The following is a 19,536-nucleotide window of genomic DNA, read 5'->3' on the forward strand; positions in this document are numbered from 1 at the left end:
GTAAACCTCAGTGTAACAGCTCATCCATGTGTGGAAGCACTTTTTCTCACCAGTCCAAGGAAGACCGCATGGCCCAGTGGATTGCACGGCACCATTGTGACAATAGAGAGAAAAGGAAAATGAAGGTGTATTATCTTAGCCAAAAGCCATTTCTAACTGTAATATGGACGTGAATCTACAGGAGGGTGAAGGGATTCATCTGAATTTCCCATGCTTTTGTTCATATTCCCTCAATCTTGAGTCAAGATAGCTGAAACCCTGCAGCGTTGATCTGCTTTTTCCCATGAAGTCAGTAAGACAGCTTGTCGAGTAAGGAGCTGAGCAACAGAATCAAAGGATAAAGAAAAAGAACCCAATAATTTGAGAGGTTAACTAGGACATGGGAGGCATTAATGAACCCAATAAAAAATTGCAAGCATGCATGCCCACTCAGCTGCTGCCTAACCCTGAAGGTATCTTTCTTTTTACTGAAAAGTTTGTGATACCTGTTCACACAGGAACATAAGTTTTAATTTTGCTGACTGTAGACGTCAAGTTTGAGCTTAGGCATGAACAGGATCCAAGAACCAGGCCTCTCCCTGCCTAAATCCTACAAAGGGATTTACGTGGCTTTCTGCTTAGTTCACACAGATGTATTGACACTTTTAAAAACAAAAAGTAGTGTCAGCCCTATTTGATTTTTCTTTTTCTCTTTTTTTTTTTTAAACACAGTACATACAGTGAAAATTTCGAGGCTATCCTTTACATTGCAGTGAAAAATGTGATATTGCCTAGGATGTGGAGGATCTATTTTCAAATGTATTCCCACGCAAAGGGCGTTTAAAACACTTCCTGGTAGTTGTAGCACTACATAGCAAAGGATGCAAGATTCATGGTGGAGACAGGAAAGACAGGCGACCCTAAAAAACATTCCTCTGTCACACAGCAGAATTTTTTGACTTGACTTGACCATTAACAATTTATTAAATAGCTATTCACTTTCAGTAGAGAACAGATGAATGTATACAAGCTCCAGTTTTAATTTCTGTTCATGCACTGTAACAATATTTAGTACTTGCACATATATTTCAAATCACCAAGCAAATGTAAATTAAGCAACTGAAAGGCCATCAGGAAAGGCCTGCTTTATTGTACATGCTCTGGGTTGGCCTGTTAATTCCCAGTGACGATCAGTTAGTTGTGTGAGTCACCCTACTGGGAAGTTACTGCTCCCCAGAAGGAGCAGGGGATTCATAGTTCTTCTGTCTCATAATTGTCTTTTTGGCAACTTCATACTCTTCGACTCTTCCCTTCAATGCCACATCAGTGCACCATAAACTACTATATCACTTGTACCCATTTTCAGGCCAACTTGCACTAAATGAGTAATTTGTATTGTTACTATGTTATGGTTGAAGGCAGAACATCATATTCTGCATATTAAAAAATGCTGGACTTCAGCAAAGGTCCTAATCACTCAGTAAAGGCCATCAAATTAATCCCCCGTTGAGTTGGTATTTTCTCAGTGTTTAGCATCCAGCTTTGCAAACGAGAACGCTGCCTCTTCCAAACAACACAGGTGACAAGTGCCTGCCCAGATTTCTACTAGTCTAGAGTGGTGCAATGCGTGGACATCAGTGCAGTGATCGGAATTCCAAATGCAAAAAATAATGAAACACAAGAAATGCTTTTCTTAAATGACAACAAGTGTAAGTAACTTGTAATTTCCATAATCGAAATTCAGTTCATTGACCCCAGGGCTCAAATACTCATGAGAAATTGATTCCACTCTCTTTACACACCAACAATAAACAGTGTTGTCAACTTTGAAAATACTCTCTGCCGCAAAATCAACTGTCAGTTCTTTTAAAAAGCCACCAAGGGAAACAGATGAAAAAAAGGACTCGGAAACTTTTTCAGGTGCAGAAATCTTATTACGATTATCACAGCACATCTGCTGTTCCAGGCGAGGCAAAACCCATGGGAGGATATTTGTCTTATGACCAATCCTTTCCATAAGGAACTCTCTCAGTTGAACTTTCCCCAAATTTTCCTTTTCTTGTGCTCAAAAACCCCGTTGTTACATACAGTATGCTCTATTTATAACTCCTCCCCAAATTCTTACATGCATAAGCCTTTAAAGCAGAAGCAGCATATTAACATCTTCAAGGTTAGTCTGCTTCTCATTAGGAGCTGAATGACAGGATAGAAACAGCAAGTAACCTTTTTTTCCCAAATATAAAGGCACACAATACAAACATAAAATAACTGTTCTCCTGCCGGAATGCTGTTTAAAAAACAGTAGTGAAAACACAATAAAAATGTTCTCATTGTTTGCGTGATAAACACATAAAGACTATATCATCTTTGATTTTATATTACTATATTATGTCTCTAGTTACAGTTGGGTTAGCTTCTTTTGGTGTAGGAAAAACAAAAAAACTCAAGGAATTATAATGAACGAAAATTTTATCCTGGCTCATGGGGACTGTGATGCCGACTTTAATGGGAACAATGGTGTGTACTAACTGGGACTGCTCCTTAGAGTGTTTGCAACTATATTGTGGATACTTTCTCAACATTGTTCTTCTCACTGTTGCATATTAACCATTGAGGTAGGCAAAATAATGAAACACATTGTTTTCTATCATCTAAATTGAGGGCTTACACAATTTTTCTGTCGTGGTAGTTTTATATATGAGAAAACAAAATTGTGACACAAACATATACACCTCTCATGATACGAGATGGAAAAGAGTTTACTTGCCAGAGAGTAATATCTCTGTCTATGAGGGCAGAGTTACAAAAAATTTTCTAGTAAAATGGAGAAAAAATAGGTGAACTTCTGGTATCTCCTGGCTAGAAAATTTCCTTTATATAAAGTGACATGGAACCAAGGGCAAATGACAGACAAAAAAGTGGAATTTCATTGTGTGGACTTGGAAAAAAAGCTCTGCTTTTCCCCTCCAAAAGCCATGTCATTTCTTTTTGACTCTTGCACTTTGATCAGATGTCAAAAAGCTCCAATTCAAACACACTTCTTATGGCACCCTCAGCATGTTTTCTGACGACACGAAGCTTTGTGGTGCAGTTAACACGCTGGAGGGAAGGGATGCCATATAGAGGTGCCTGGACAGGCTTGAGAGGTGGGCCCATGCAAACCTCATGAAGTTCAACAAGGCCAAGTGCAAAGTCCTGCACCTGGGTCGGGACAATCCCAAGCACAAATACAGGCTGGGCGGAGAATGGATTGAGAGCAGCCCTAAGGAGAAGGACTTGGGGGTGTTGGTTGATGAGAAGGTCAACATGAGCCGGCAATGTGCGTTCGCAGCCCAGAAGGCCAATCACATCCTGGGCTGCATCAAAAGAAGCGTGGCCAGAAGGTCAAGGGAGGTGATTCTGCCCCTCTACTCCACTCTGGTGAGACCCCACCTGGAGTACTGCAGCCAGTTCTGGAGTCCCCAACATAAGAAGGACATGGACCTATTAGAGTGAGTCCAGAGGATGGCCACAAAGATGATTCGAGGGCTGGAGCACCTCTCCTATGAGGACAGGCTGAGAGAGCTGGGGTTGTTCAGCCTGGAGAAGAGAAGGCTCTGGGGAGACCTTATAGTGACCTTCCAGTACCTAAAGGGGACCTACAGGAAAGATGGGGAGGGACTCTTGATCAGGGAGTGGAGCTATAGGACGAGGGGTAACGGTTTTACACTGAAAGCGGGGAGATTTAGATTAGATATTAGGAAGAAATTCTTTAGTCTGAGGGTGGTGAGGCACTGGAACTGGTTGCCCCGGGAAGCTGTCAATGCCCCATCCCTGGAAGTGTTCAAGGCCAGGCTGGGTGAGGCTTTGAGCAGCCTGGTCTAGTGGGAGGTGTCCCTGCCCATGGCAGCGGGTTGGAACTAGACGATTCTAAGCTCCCTTCCAACTCTAACTATTCTATGATTCTATGCTCATGCACCTTTAAGGGATAAAATGCAATATCTTATTTGACCCTCCTGACTGACAGCTAAACTAGGAAAGCCAGGGATATAGATGACCTAAATAGCATCAATCAGCCTAAAGATGATAACTCAGTACTGAGCTTTCTTCCTTTCTCCCCTCTTTTTACCAGAAGAATGAATTTTCATGGCAAACCCCTGAATTTGTCACAAAGAGACAGAGAATGAACCCTGCAATTTCTTCTTATATAGGAATGCTTTATGATAAAATGAGTGTTTGCTGTTAGGTCACACGGCAGCAATTGGATGAATTCTTCATGTTCATCAAAACCCATGGTTTTTTAGCTGTTTGGTCAGATGAAGATGAAACTAGCACACGGGCAGGAGAGCATCTGTGCAGCACTATTGGTACAGAAATGCTGGTTTATTAAGCTGACAGTGTTTCTGGTGTGGTTTTAGTTTTATGGCAAAATGGGTCTGGGTACAAGTGCATGGAAACAGCTCCTACAGATGAAGCAGACTGGGAAAATGTATAGGTTCAGGCATAACCAGTTCTACAGTAAAGATTTATGTACCCTTTTACTACTTAGGAGTATGCACTACATAGATCAGTCATTACAGAAACAGAATGTGTGATATTTTCAGAGTCTCCATGCAGTCATGCAATTTTTTAAATAGTTTCATTAACTGCAGAAGTTCCCTTGCATTCCCCAATGTACACGGGTACATTAGGTAATGACTATTTTGGTATTGGCCTTAATTTTGAAGCTGTAGCATGTGCAGCTTTATAAAAATACATTTATTAATTATATAGTAGATTATATATATATATACATTTATTAATTATATAGTAGATTATGCCATACTATTAATACTAATGCAAAATGAGTATCTTATTGTTCTTACATAAACACCAGTATCCTTCAAATACTAGCTTAGGAAAGTCAGACATACTGATTTTTTTAATTATTATTATTATTACTATTAATTTTAAATTATTATAGAATCACAGAAACTTGATGATCCCTAAAGAATGCAGCATTCAGATAGCTTAAAACTTGCTGTGACAACAGAATACAATTTTTTTCATATTGTTCACAGGGATGCCATCAGACACTGCAAGTTTTGTAATTCACTCCATGTAAAATATCTCAGTCTGAAGTCCTGAGCTGTGGGGGAAAGTGAGGTATACTGAAAGCTGATTTCTTACCTGCCCATTTCTCCTTCTTGGTTGGGTGCTGGATACTACTTTTGCTAGTTATATAAATTTGATAAATAAACAAAGGCATGTACTGCTTAGGATGGATGCTGTTTGACGTATCAGAAATCTGTGATACTATATACCCACTTTTTAAAAAGTAATCTAAGCAGGAAATCAAGCAATTTTTAACTCTCTCCAAGGTTTATTTCAGGGTAATAAAACTGTCTGCCAGTGACAGTGCTGGAACATTCTGACTTTGGGTAAATCAGCTGAATCTGCCAGGTTAAACCCATCTCTCCTCACTACTATCCCTGTTATTTGTCCAATGCTGTACCTATGTTAATCTCATTCCACCATCCTTACACCCACAACTGTTCTTCCATGGCCATCCTTGGACCATTTTTGATCTAGTTCCTCTCATCCAGGAGCTTCAGGGTGCCCATAAGCTGTTTCCACATGCGAGATCTCTACAAGCCACTTGGCAACACCTCCTCTCCATGTGTTTGCTCTCCTCTTTGGGCAGACAAAGAGCAGAAACCCTTTCCCGCTGCATGGTCTGAGACTAACCTGCACCTACAGATCCACCAGCCCTCCACCCTAGTACGTATTTCATTTCTAGCCTGGAAGCTGTATCACCCTATTTGTATGACCGTGGGTTTGAGTTAATATGCTCCTGCAAAGAGGGAGAACATAATGTCTTGGACAGCTGAGCACACAAGGTTACAGCTTACAGTGAGCTCAGCAGAGCCACTGGATTTTTCTCCTCTTTTGGGCCCCCACGTACATCTGGAATGTGAGTCTACCAGGAGAATGCTTGTTTTATGAGGCAGGTATATGGTTCTCCAAACCTAAGCTTTTTTCCTGTACATAATGCAGATTCCTGAACAGATGATTAATGACCTACATATAGTGACTGTGGGAGGGAATAAGGGAATGTGCAGTTGGAAGGGTTCTCCAGAGGCTTAGAGGAATCTCCATAAAACTGTTCTTCCTACCTCTTTTAGGAACAGCGTGCTCTGCGCTTCTTAGCTTCTTCATGGTAATGGAGTGTGACTTTCTTGCTTTTGTGGGTTCATTCCCCTAGCATTTGTTAACATTTTGAGGTTCAGCCATTGATACACTTTACTCGGTTTCATGATGATTTATAAGGTTAAGGTTCAGCTAATGCTTTAAAAATTGGTTTTCAATTGCATGTAAGGAAAGAAAGGTGGTCTTTGAGTGAGAATATTATGAACTGTAACCCACAAATTCTGAATCTGGCTTTGCTATCAATTTTCTGTAGGACGCAGGGCAACTCAGTAAGTGTCTCCAAGATTGATCAACTGCTTAGTGCAGTAAATGGATGACAGTGCCCTAAAATTAAATCCCTCTGTTTTTAGGATGACAGCACTCTAAATGTGTTAGCTAAGGACTTTCATTCTTCCGCTCTAAAACATCACCTAATGCTACAACAGTTGTCATCAGCATTAATTTTAGTTTGAGTCACTTGAGGCCATGTAAGCCATTACAATACTTAGTAGCAACAAGCAGAGGCCACCACAAAGCTCAGTATTGTACTGTATTGTACCACGCCATTTGGCCTGGCAAGGCAGCTGTCTGTTGCCAAATCCAGAAGAGCAACAAGCTACCATATTACAAGAATTTCAATTCAGTCAGACCACTGACTCCTGTTAACCTGTTAACACAAGGAAACACAAGCCCATCAGGCCAAGCAGGCTCCTCCTCACCTTGTGGAGACAGAAGAACTTCAGGTACTTCAACTTAAATGCAAAATGTACATCTATATTAGTCTTCTTTCACTTGACCTCCACTTTCACCATCCTCCACAGCGACCCATGCACACTGATGACAAAGATGAGTGAGCAATGTAGAGGAGATTGCAGGAGGCTACTGGCAGCAACTACTGGGTTAACTGCACATAGAAGAGGTAAAAAGACAGAAGATCACAGGAGCTTTGCGTGCCCTAGCTGTCACATTGCCACAGCACTGTGGCAGCAACAGGACCGGATGATAAGACAAAACATTAAGTAATGCAGACCTGTCTTAAAAGTTTATCTACGCTGCTCTAATGGGACCCCACCTGGACTACTGTGTCCAGCTCTGGAACCCTCACCACAGGAAAGACATAGACCTGCTGAAGCGGGTCCAGAGGAGGGCCACAAGAATGATCAGAGGGATGAGGACAGGCTGAGAGAGTTGGGGTTGTTCAGCCTGGAGAAGAGAAGGTTCTGGGAGATCTTGCACTCTTTCCGGGCCTACAGGAAAGATAGGGACAAACTTTTTAGCAGAGCCTGTTGCAATAGCACAAGGGGTAATGGTTGTAAGATAAAAGAAGGTAGATTTAGACTAGAGATAAGGAAGAAATTTTTTACAATGAGGGTGGTGAGACACTGGAACAGGTTGCCCAGAGGAGTTGTGGATGCGCCATTCCTGGAAACATTCAAGGTCAGTTTGGACGGGGCTCTAAGCAACCTGATCTAGTTGAAGATGTCCCTGCTCATTGGAGGGGAGGCTGGACTAGATGACCTTTAAAGGTCCCTTCCAACCCAAACTATTCTATGATTCTATGATTTAGCCCTTCATAAGATCTCCATTGAGATCTACACGTGGTTTTCTCATTAACCCTTTGAGCTGGCACAAAGTTCACAAATTGTACGTGTTTAATGAAATCAGTTAAATGTGTACCTTTGCAGCAAAGTCATGTCAACTGTAAGAGCAGATACTGTATATCATTTTATATCTGGCTTAGAAAACCAAAGTCAAACTAAACTGGCATAAGTCAGACTTCAATTTAAATCAGACTGTCTACACATATTTGTTCTGGTTTAGCTAAACTGTTTTAACATCATACTTCTTTAACCTACTATGGTATATAATGCCTAATATGATGTAAAAATGCCTTTTTATGCTAGAGGCAGAAAGTGACATTTGCTTTCTAGGGGATGCATTCAATGCGACTACTTTGGAAAAAACTCTGCCATTATTTGCTTGACTGCAGACTGGATTGGCGTTTTTCACATATTCTGTGATGATAGCTGTAACATGATGATGACAGCAAAACTGGGATACAATGGAGACGTAAGAAATTCTGTTCTAAGTAACATTTAAGTAGAATCCAGAGTACTGTAAAACAAACAGCAAATAACACAATTTATTAATTCTAACACTTTAAATGCCCCAAGAATAAAGATTATTGATCCATGATTCTATTTTTCACCCAGAACGGATGAGTTCAGCACTTTTCATTTGTATTTGCTTTAAAACCACACATGTAGCCCACTGCCCACTGCATATAGTATGTAGAATATGCTTCTTCCTGTGTCTGATGCACAAGGAAGATGGGAATATTTATATCAGAGGCTGTCGCTTTACCAAGCTTATGTTTTTGGCTTTGGAAGGCTCTGTTTCTATAAGATATCTGTCAGTAGGCACCAGCAAGGCTGTACATGCTTTCCTTAAGTCACAAGATTTCCTGAGAAGGAAGAACTGGAATTACACTGGGCACATCATTTCGTGTTTCTTACAGCAACACACTATGGTAGATCTGACACTTTTTCCTAAGAATAATGTTTTCCTATTCTGAGTGCTACAGCTGAACTTGCAGAAAGCAGTGAGTAGCATTTAGCAAATTGTTTGGCATCTAAAGTTCAACTTTGATCATGCTTTGATCATACTGAAGAAAACAAGAGAGATCTCTAATATATCTTAAGACACGTCTCTAACTAGTGCTGAGAACAGACTGCTGAGAAATGACAAAGGAGGAACAGCTTGGAAATATTCAGGGAGAAACAGAGAATAAAAGTGGAGATGTATCAGCATTTCTTAGCTTGTAATCTACAATGTGAAATACAATATATGGGAAAACTCGCTGACTTATTTGAGTTGTATTTTATTTGTTCCCTTTGGAATTTTCCCATACCTAAATATAACAAGAAGGGTAAACAAATCCAATAAACTCCGTTTACAAGGCTCTTTCTGGTTTATTTAATAACCAAGGCAGCTAATTGTTCTTCATGAATCTACCTTTCTTCATATTCTTATCCTATTAGCATGTTTCTATCCAACACCTATTTTGTTTAGCTCTGTGTTCTGATACTTTTCTCTATGTCATCTTCTATTTCCATCACTACTGAAAGTGCTCCAAAGCTACCCCTTGATAAAAAGTTTTTTATACAAGCACAGCAAAGATAAAGTAAACTGTATGTCAAGTTGTCTCCAAGGAAATCCTTGCTTGCCTAAAATGGTACGAACCATGCGATTTTAGGGGAACATCAGCAGTTTCAAGTAAGGGAAACATACAGAAGTAAACATATAATTATATTATCCATAACCTAGTCTCAACAGGAGTTTTGCAATAATGGTAAAAACCTTAAATCCTCCCTTTTTCATGAGGGAAGAGTAGAACAAGAGGTCAGAATCTTGGTCTGCCAGGTTTCTGGGCAGGAATGGAAACAGAACACGTTAGCTAGGACACCGAAGAGACTTAATGTAAGGAAACCTTGGGTACCTATGAGTGAGATGCCTACTCTTAGCACGTCATTTAGATTTTTCTCTGTAGCTGATAGAGATAGGCACCTCCATATAGTAGCTTATACCACTTTGGGTAGCTCTTTTAGCATGACGTTAATTACTTCCTCTTGCCTATTGCTTGCCACTGGCTATGAGAAAGGCCCAAAAGAATAGCTTGTGGCTTTCTGGCTATGAAGAGTTGAAGCCTCTGGAAGGTAATTTCCTGTGGCCAGGTCATGATCTGTTGATAAAACAAAGGCATATCCTGTGGACTTATCCCATACAAGGTCCACTTTAAAACATTTTTAAACAACCACAAAGATTGGATTTGGCATCGTTTAATTTTATGTTTTTTACTTTAAAATTGGAGAGGAATCAGCTAATCTGTAGTGACTTGTTAGTCTGAGTTATCTATTTTGGACTGTGCGGTCATAATAACTTTTGTTATGCCAAAAACATTTGTTTTCCCTGAAAGGTTGGCTTGTCTCTTTGTTGAAATAGGTCTCATTTTCTGGATTATTTAGAAATTTAACATATTAGAAAGAAAGAAGATGATTATTAGCAGGCATGAACTAGAGTTCAACATGTTACAGCTGGAGTTCAGGGTACACAAGAAAAACAGGACTGAGCCTTCTTCGTAATTTCTCAAGAAATCCTATGGTAGGAAGAGCTCAGACTGCAATTTTTAAGGGAAATTTATAAGACGGATGACTAATGGGAGCTAGTTTCCAGGCATAGGGGACTATTAAAAAAATAGCCTTGAGCAAATTTATCACTGTATATAAGGTATATAAAGGTTTTTGTGGGTTTTCTTTTTTCAAAACTTGGGTCTGCATTTTGGTCATTTGTTACAAAATTTCCTAATCTTTCAAATTAAGCTCTGTATAGCACTACTGTTAATCCTGCACATTACTAACATTTGTATCTAGGCCATCTTTGAAAAAATCCACCACAGAGTGAAAGTAGCAGGACACAGACATTTCCTAGCACAACATATGCTAGGATGGGCTTGTTCACCAGTAAATAAAACAGCTTTCTCCCTCAGGTAGATGTGTTTTGCATAGCTTTGCTTTTTTAACGGTAATTTCTGTACGTCTTGATGAATGAGAAGAGTAGCAGTTTCTCTGACACTTTCTGTCTGACACACACGCACTTTTCTTTTGAGCCATAAAGCTGAAGGATTGAGAGGGACTCATAGCAATCAAATCATCACAGTAAGGTGTCTAAAGAGGTCAAATATAACGTCTAGATGTGCTGACCAATCATCTAAATTCATCAATGAGACCTTAACAGGAAAATACTGCAGTACTGTATAGCCACAGCCAATTTCTCACAATTTTTATGAAAAATTAGGCTTTTAAGCTGTTTAGTCAGCTGTGTTTTGTTATAAGAAAAAAATTTAAAAACGCAACAGAACCTGCAACTAATAACAAAGATATACATTTGTAGTGCTGGACATATGTTAAAACTTACAAAATGCTTGTTATTTTAAAGACAACTAAATTTAACAAAGATTGTGACAGCATGCCAGCTGTGCTTTAAAATGGTTTAGGTGCGAATATATTAGGCATCTATCATGTCTATGGAGAAAAAGGGAAGACAGAAGAAACAGAAGCAAGTTAATTTGAAATGTATGTTAAAATAGGCCAGAGTAGACTGTGAGTGAATTACAGCACTACCTTGCAAGTGATTTTTTCATACAATTAAAAGGTCAAAGCAGTCTGACGAAATTGAATGTAAATTTAGTTCCTGCTTTATAACATTTGGCTTCAGAAGTTCCAGGCAGAGGGGAGATGCAAAATTTCTGTACAATCCTTTTGTTGTACCTAACCAGATATTGACTGCTAGCATCCAAGGACACATGAAGTTATAGGCCATCATTGATCCAATATAGCTTTGGTTTTCCATTATAAAAGGTTCCCTTTCATTAGAGTTTTAAAGGATCTAATGTGAGAAAGTAAAGACCCTGTATTTGTGACCTGAAATAATCTAGTCTTTATAAAAGGCTGACAAATCACAGAGAATCAAAGAACGTGCCTGCGGCTGCAGAGGTTTTATCTGAGCCTAATCTAGGGGTCACTGGAAAATTTAATGCATAATTGAAGATTCATCAAAAAGAACTTCTCAGATTAAAAGCTACGTTTACTGCGTGAATGAGAAATCCTGGTGCGTTGCTTTGCTTCCATGTTGTTTGAAGTCAGTTTCTTTTTTCAAATTTCAAGAATAAAAGAAAGAACTCAAGGAAAATGAATAATCACATCAGGTGCTGGTTTATCCTCCCAGATTGCAGCACCTTTCTGCACAAAAATGGACTTTCTATATTTAAGATAAGTGATGCCACAAATTCTACCCCGTCACTCTACCAAGCAGGTCACAGCCATCCCTCACTTGCTCTAGTATTCAGTATTTTGTTTGCTTTCACAGGGTTTTTCTGTTCAGATCTTGGTCGAAGATTAGACAAGTGGAAAAATAATCCTGAATGAAACTCGGATGTGTTTTCTAAAGCCCACCTTTTGAATTATTTTTTATATAACAGCATAAGACATTGAGGTGCTGGAGCGAGTCCAGAGAAGGGCAACGAAGCTGGTGAGGGGTCTGGAGCACAAGTCTTCTGAGGAGTGGTTGAAGGAACTGGGGTTTAGCCTGGAGAAAAGGAGGCTGAGGGGAGACTTTATTGGTCTCTACAACTACCTGAAAGGAGGGTGTAGCAAGGTGGGGGTTGGTCTCTTCTCCCAGGTAACAGGCGATAGGACAAGAGGAAATGGCCTCAAGTTGTTCCATGGGAGGTCAGATTATTAAAAAAAAAAATATTTTACACTGAATGGGTTATTAAACATTAGAACAGGCTGCCCAGGGAAGCGGTTGAGTCACCATCCCTGGAGGTATTTAAAAGACAGGTAGACATAGTGCTTAGAGATATGGTTTAGTGATGGTTTTTGTCAGAGTTACATTGATGGTTGGACTAGATGATCTGAAAGGTCCCTTCCAACCTACGCAATTCTATGATTCTATGGTATTGTTCTGAGCTGCTCAGGACATGCTCAAGTCAGAGAGCTGCCTGGTGTCAGGCCAGCCGCCTGCCACGGAGCGATGTCTGGTGGGGGAGAGCGTGGGTGCAGCTCAGCTGGGAACGCGCCTCATGGACAGAGCAGACACGATACAGGAGAGCGAAGTGCTGACTGATTCACCTCGTCTATTGATCTTTAAAAGCACTGAAGCACTTTTCACAACAAAATAAAAAGCAATTTGGTTTCAAAAAGAATAAGAAAAAGAAGGTTCGGGGACATTCTGGTAGAAAAAAATGCCTAAAAGTACCACCCTGAGTTTAAAAATGACCTTATTCCAAGGGATCATTTATGTGTCAAAGCCATGTCAAACAACAACATTGCCAACAAATGGAGAATTCAACGTCCACTACAGCATGTGACTGGTTATGCTGTGGTTAGTGACAGTAAAAGTGTCATTAGTGACAGAGGAGCAACTGGTGAGGAAGGGGATGGCAACTGCCTCCTGTGAAGTGAGCAGATCTCTAATATGAGGGATGGAGAATATGGCTGAATATTACTGAAAAACAAATGACAGGAAAACAGACCAAAATGCTAAGTGGCATCCACATGCTGTGTTTTTTCAAAACTTGAACTATTCTCTGCGAGGGCCCTGAGAAAACACTTCTGTCCCTCAGCTGTCCTGACCAGCCACACCTGGGACCCCTGCCCATGGGGTTGGGGGCTCCACGTAAGCTCAAGCACAAGCCTAAGCTATGTTGTAGGTGTACCTGTATTCAGCCCCACCTCTGATCTTCTTTCCTGGACCAACCTTGGATCTGAGCTGCAAGTAGCTTGTCTCCAGTCCTGTCCCTGGCCATGTCTCCTTGGGTGGACACCTTGGAGCTCTGTTGCAGCCTTATCTGTGGCCCTGTCTCCTTTTGCTGTTTGCTGGACTCCCTGTATGGACCTCGTTCATCACCTCACCTCCTCTGGGACTGCAGACAGGAGCCGCTTTCTTTGGTCCTTGCCTGAGCTGTGCTGCCGGCTGCTGTGCCTCGCCTGCTCCTTCACCACTCCCAGCCTTGCCTTGCCAACCTGGCTTCCCACCTTGACCCTGGGCTTGCCTCCTCTCTGCAGACTCAGCTGATGGTCACTAGACTGGGGCTGACCCCAGTTGCTGCCCCTGAGCTGCTGGACTCACCCTGTGCCCTGCCCAGGCCTGCTGCCATGCTTGCTGCCGGAGGAAAGGCAATCACAGCCCGTAATATGCCCCTTTATATAGAATTTATTTTAGTTTGCTCAGTGAATCATCCCTGCTTTGATAGACCATTCTGAAGCCTGTAGAAATCAACACAAATCTTTCCTTTCTCCTCAGCAAGCTCCAAATCAGCAGTGAATGCAGATGCTGCCTACATCTAATGAATCACTCCTATTCTGACTAATAGCAAAATTCTCATCAGCTTCAAAGGGAGAGGGAACAAACCTCAGGTCTCAGTCCTTGAACCACAAAGAAGATGACAAAAGCAGTCCCCTGCAGACCCTCATTTAACAGAGGCCTTTATCAGTAAGACAAGGTGATCTTATTAACTTGATGGCGAATGTGCATGGAGAAATACAGGATCACTGCTAGTGCAGCAATACAGATATTACATCGATATGTTTATTAATAAAATGTCATATGATAATTCACTATTATGAATGAATTTATAACACAATATTAATATTTAGAACTAGCACCATATCCTCTCTTAATACAGTTAAATAATACTGTATTATTATAATACAGTTAATAACTGTATTAATACAGTTGAAAATTTACTTACTATGTCCATATTTGGAAGTTAATTAAACCTGCTGATTTATTAAAGAGTTATACAGAGAGTTGTAAATGTTTCATTTGCTAAGCAGTTGCTATGCTTATTAGCCCTGCTGCTCTTCCACATAGATGTGGAAGGCTGAAGTCCCTTGAGAGTCTGGTAAAAGCTATTTCTACAATCTGGTTTTGATTAATGAAGTTCAGTGGGGCATAATTTGAGAAACGACTGACATTATTTACACACAAAAAATTAATCTCTTACCTCCATTATCTTTTAGGTGCAGTGCTATCTTGGTGTCATCTATAAAGAAAAATCAGTTAGTTGTAGGAAAATGCATTTTTCTAGGTCATGAGTCATTTTAGGAATGATTTTCTAATGTCAAAGAAATTCCACAATTAGAAAATTGTTTGCTACTCAACTTAATGAGAATTAGATTGTGGTATTCTTACACTGAGCAATGCTTTACTTCCTTACTACTAAAAAAACATTTTTGAGAGTGTTTCAGCGTAAAGGAGGATTCAAAATACTGGTAAATAAAGGTGCTAGGGTGTGCTCATAACACAAATAATTCATTTATGTTACATCTTCATATATAGCTTGAGCGTTCTATCATATTAAGGATTATACAAACGAACATATGACAATAAAATAAAACAATTAAATTAAAACAATTACTTAGTTCCTCTTCTAAGAATCATTAAAAGGTTGACCAGTTTTAAATCCTATTTATTTCCATATTCCTCTCCTTGTTGTGAGTTTTAATGAACGAAATGTCAGGGAATAATACTGCTAATGCGGTCCAAATCCTGCACTGACAGTTTCTAAACACTTGCTGCAAAAAACACCCTTTCTTATCAGTAGATTCACACCATGTAATGCCTTCAGCTCAAATTTTGCTGTGACTGGCCACTTCAAAAATATGCGCGCACCCAGTATCTTTTCTTGGGTTAACATAGAATTCCAACAGAAACCTCCCCCTTGCCCTGTTCTATTTTATAGATGGTATTTGATTAATCTGGGTTAGCTTTTCTACCCAGCTGAATTTTCTCCAGAAGCAGGAAAGCAGGGTATCTCAACCACAGAAAGGCAAGATTTAAGCAGACAGTGGAACAAGGATGGCAACTGACACGCCATCACTTACCCAGTTAATTCGGTTCAGAAGCCTATAGAAACTATTTCACAACAGTGAGCACTACATGAAAAGCACCGTGTAAACTGACTGAAAAAAAGTAAACAGGCAAATTTCAAAGAGTTTTTCAATTTGGGTTATCTCTAATTTTCACCTGGCTAAATAAAATACTTAAAGGGATGCAAAATTCATTAAATCTGCGACGAGAGTTTCATCACTAACTTCAGCAGGGCCCTCTCTGTCTGCCATTTCAACAGGTTTTGGACTATGGCCTAATGGTTAAAGGAACACAAACAACTCATTGTAACCCCAAGTTCTCCAGACGTCCTCCTGGCTTGTCCGTGCTCCCCCAGCACCGGCCCCTCCTCCAGCGCTCATCCCCTTTGCACCGTACTGTTGCGAGAGCAAGTTGCAATGTAAAAGCAGTAGCGCATATTGCCTTGACGGCAATTCCCCGCTCCTTCCACTGCCCCAAAGAGAAAAGGTCAACACGAACACATTCTTAAAGGAAAGAAATTACTTTAAGACTTGTAAACGACACGTTTGCTCTATAGAATAATGCAGTCTATACACTTCACCTTCTGTGGGCAGGCTAGTCGGCAGGTGGGAAGTGGTGGATCCTCTGGTGGTCGTTAAAACTCTAAACTTTGTGGTGGTTGGCAGAAGCGTGGTGATGGAGTATGGAGGTGTTTCGGTTGTGTCTATATTCTTCTCACAAATCTTATCTTTTGACTGTTGGGAAACAACAAAAGCAAAGAAGAGAAAATTAATTCTCAGCAGAGTCTGTCACTGAATGAAGAATTTAAGCATGAACAAGCTGTCAGGATAAAAATGAAAATGGAAACCCTAAACCAAGGAATTTTGAGAGGCTTTTCTTTTTTTTTTTTTCTTCTCCCTTTGAAGTGCTCTACACAGCATTCAGCAACATATATTTTTCATTTAGCTGTAAAACTTACAATACTCAGTGGTTAATACAAGGCTTCAAAGTCATCCCTCAATGTCAAACATGTTATTTCCCCCAACCAGATTTTAACAACTGAGATTATCATTTAAATTTTCACTCTTCTATTGTAAATGATCACTGCCATTGGTCTGGGTGCCATAACACATGTTAAAAAAGATATGTGGGAGTTAAATTGTAGCTCTCCATAGTGAGTAATGTGTAGTTAACTGGAGTATTTAATTAGGCTTTACATGCAGTTATCATAGAAGAATATGCATATATGTGTAAAATGTGTGGATGCATTCAACCTATAGAATATTTATATACCACACTATAGAGCAACACATTCACTATATGTCTATAATTCTATATAATATTAAAATTTCATGTATTATGTGTGTACATATAATATAAAATTATTACATAAATATGAGTTATTATAAAATATAAACTATAATAATCATAAAATATTTTGATAAAACTATCAAGTCTTTTTTTCCCCCCCAATTTCTAGACACTTTAAAAATTCTGCAGGTGCAATGAATGTTTTCTTTTATGGATGACACAGTATTGCAGGAAAATACATCCAATTAGTTAGCAGCAAACATGGGAACTGCCTGTAACTCCTGCTCATTTTAATGAGAAGTGGAATCCCACAAAGCCTGTTCACTTTATTGAGACCTGCCTGTCAAAATCCAGTGGGTGCTGTATTTCTTTTAATGTGTATGGTTTTTTATTGTCCTTCGTTTTACCAGAAACAATATCTTATATTAAGAAAAGATATCAGTACCTGCAGTATAATTATTCCTTAAATATTTTACGCTTTAGCTTGAAAGCCACTCCTAATTTCACTGATGCAATTTAATCAAAATTTAGCTCAAAATCTATATTACAAAGAAGGAAGCATTACTGTGAGAATCCTCATTATTCATCCTTTTGAATGAACGCATCTCCAAGTAACCTCTGTGTGGCTAATTATTGATCCTTCATTGAACTCCAGCAGTCAGCTCGGGCATCATTCTGGAAGATGCTGCGTAAGCTGTTCGTTCTACTCCAGAGAGCCTGAAAGTTAGACTGTGAGCAGCAATCAAGTAGCCAGAAACTGTGCAAATCAAACTATCAGTTTCTCAGATACACTTAGTGTATCAATAATTTCCTCTCAGATCATGCAGTAAGGCTTGGAGCACTGGCTGTGTTGAAACAAGGGAGAAGCAGAATGGGATGCTACTGTCACGCAGCGAGCAGTTTTTGGATAACGTCATCTACAGGCACAACTGAGTCCTAGCTAATTATAATCTGGATTAAAGCAATACAAAGGTTGTGCACTATGATGACAAATACTCCCAGTAACTTTTATTTTATGTTCTTGAAGAGGTTGTCCTCCACAGACAATAAATCTCACAGAAATTCAGTTCTTAAATCAGCAAAGCTGAGGCTTCAAGCCCATGTAACAAGGCAGTATGTACGATGCAGTTATTTTGCAATTACACTTAGAAGAAAAACAATTTCTTCCATCAGACTGGATTTATATCATTACTTCTCTTTGCTTCTACTGAGAATAAAACAGAATGTGCTTTTCTAACTAGACACTTGGGGCTACGTTTTGCCCTCAGTTTCACCTGACATTACACTTCAGAAAGGCTATGTTGCTGAAATTCATGATAGAATTTAGCCATTTCAGCCAAAATGAAAAAGTAACTGCTTTTTTATGGCCATCAGGAGATTAAAAGTGTCATAAATTAATTTGTTCCTATTACTACAATCCCCAAACGAAAAAAAATAAAACAAAAAAAAAACCCCAACCCAAAACACCTTCTAAAGGGAGGACACTGGGAAAGAACCAGCAGTAAGATATTTATATATGTGTCTCAAAAATGAACTGCTCTGGTCCAGGAATACCCGGAGTAACTCTTTTAGAGGCCATAGTCCCTGTTTGACAGTCCACCACTACCACAGTCAGATATCTTTCTCGTTGTCTCACTGCCTCTCCACGAAAGGAAATCCAAATGCCTTGTAGGTGTTTTGGTTTTTTTTTTTGTTTGTTTGTTTGTTTTAGATCTCTTTGAATTCACCTATGTAATTTCTTCTGTATGAAATTATTTGTGGAGATCTCATAGTCAAAATGCAATGCCTGTTTTTCACTTGAGACTACTCTGGCAGAGGGGTTTCTGAGATAAGGAACATCACAGTTTCTTCCCCTTTTCTGTCAAGAGTCAGAGATCTAAGAGAAAAACAGCGCAGGGACACTGTTTTGGGGTAGGCTTTCTGGAATTTTTACTTTTTATTTAAAGTATTTTCTCAGAGGTAAAATTTTTACTTTGTGTCCATTTTATTTCCTCAAACGGGGAGTGAAATTGCTCAGCCTATTTTTCTTTATTATGCCTTACAGCATTTCCACTGAATGATAAAGACAAATACAGCATGTCTTTGGCCTTGAAACCATGCTTCACAATCTGAAGAATATAATCAAATGCATCATAAGTGTATAAAAGGCCTCTGATGGGCTGAGGATGTAAACTACTCACATACCTCTTCAGGGCAGCCACTGTCTACCCAATCTTGCCGGTGACGGTCAAATCCACTGGAGCATCTTTAAATGATGAAATGGATAGAAGTTGTTGAGACGGAAATAGGAGGAAAACAAGAACGAGAGAGGAAGAGAAGAGAATGTCAGAGAGAATAAGTAAATGATGTGATTTAATTTAATATCCATATGATTTATGTGGTACTACTTTTATTCAAGAGGCTGTTGCTTGCAATATGAATCAATCATTTAATCCACTTCAGTGAAAGGCATTTCAATGAATGAATTATTATTTTAGTTATTGTGTTGTTTTTTTTTTAATGTACAGTTTTTATATAGGAATATCTCCCTTCCACTGGATCATTATTCTTAAGACCGCACTGAGCAATGGCATTTTTAAGTTTGATGCCAGCCATGTGGATGTAAATTGGTTTAATTATTTCTATCCAACTCCTTAGGCATGAAAATTTAATCCCACAAAGGATGTAGTGAACCAGTCACTGCTTTTG

The 19,536-nt window shown here is 39.5% G+C and overlaps 1 protein-coding gene across 2 annotated transcripts in view; it reads right to left on the reverse strand.

Annotated features, from left to right (window-relative positions):
* Positions 1 to 19,536, reverse strand: part of PLXDC2 (plexin domain containing 2) — a 281,133-nt gene that overhangs the window by 16,972 nt on the left and 244,625 nt on the right. Inside the window, exons 10-13 of one of the 2 annotated variants that reach the window (XM_074574505.1) lie at positions 19,033 to 19,093; positions 16,139 to 16,292; positions 14,693 to 14,731; positions 9,695 to 9,868 (exon numbers count right to left, since the gene is read on the reverse strand). In XM_074574505.1, the coding sequence (XP_074430606.1) occupies positions 9,777 to 9,868; positions 14,693 to 14,731; positions 16,139 to 16,292; positions 19,033 to 19,093 (346 nt within the window). In that variant the 3' untranslated portion in view covers positions 9,695 to 9,776. Of the gene's footprint in view, positions 1 to 9,694; positions 9,869 to 14,692; positions 14,732 to 16,138; positions 16,293 to 19,032; positions 19,094 to 19,536 lie in introns of those variants that run through there. The other variant, XM_074574503.1, reaches the window with a different exon arrangement.

Source organism: Larus michahellis, chromosome 2, assembly GCF_964199755.1.
Source record: "Larus michahellis chromosome 2, bLarMic1.1, whole genome shotgun sequence".
Lineage (NCBI taxonomy): Eukaryota > Metazoa > Chordata > Aves > Charadriiformes > Laridae > Larus > Larus michahellis.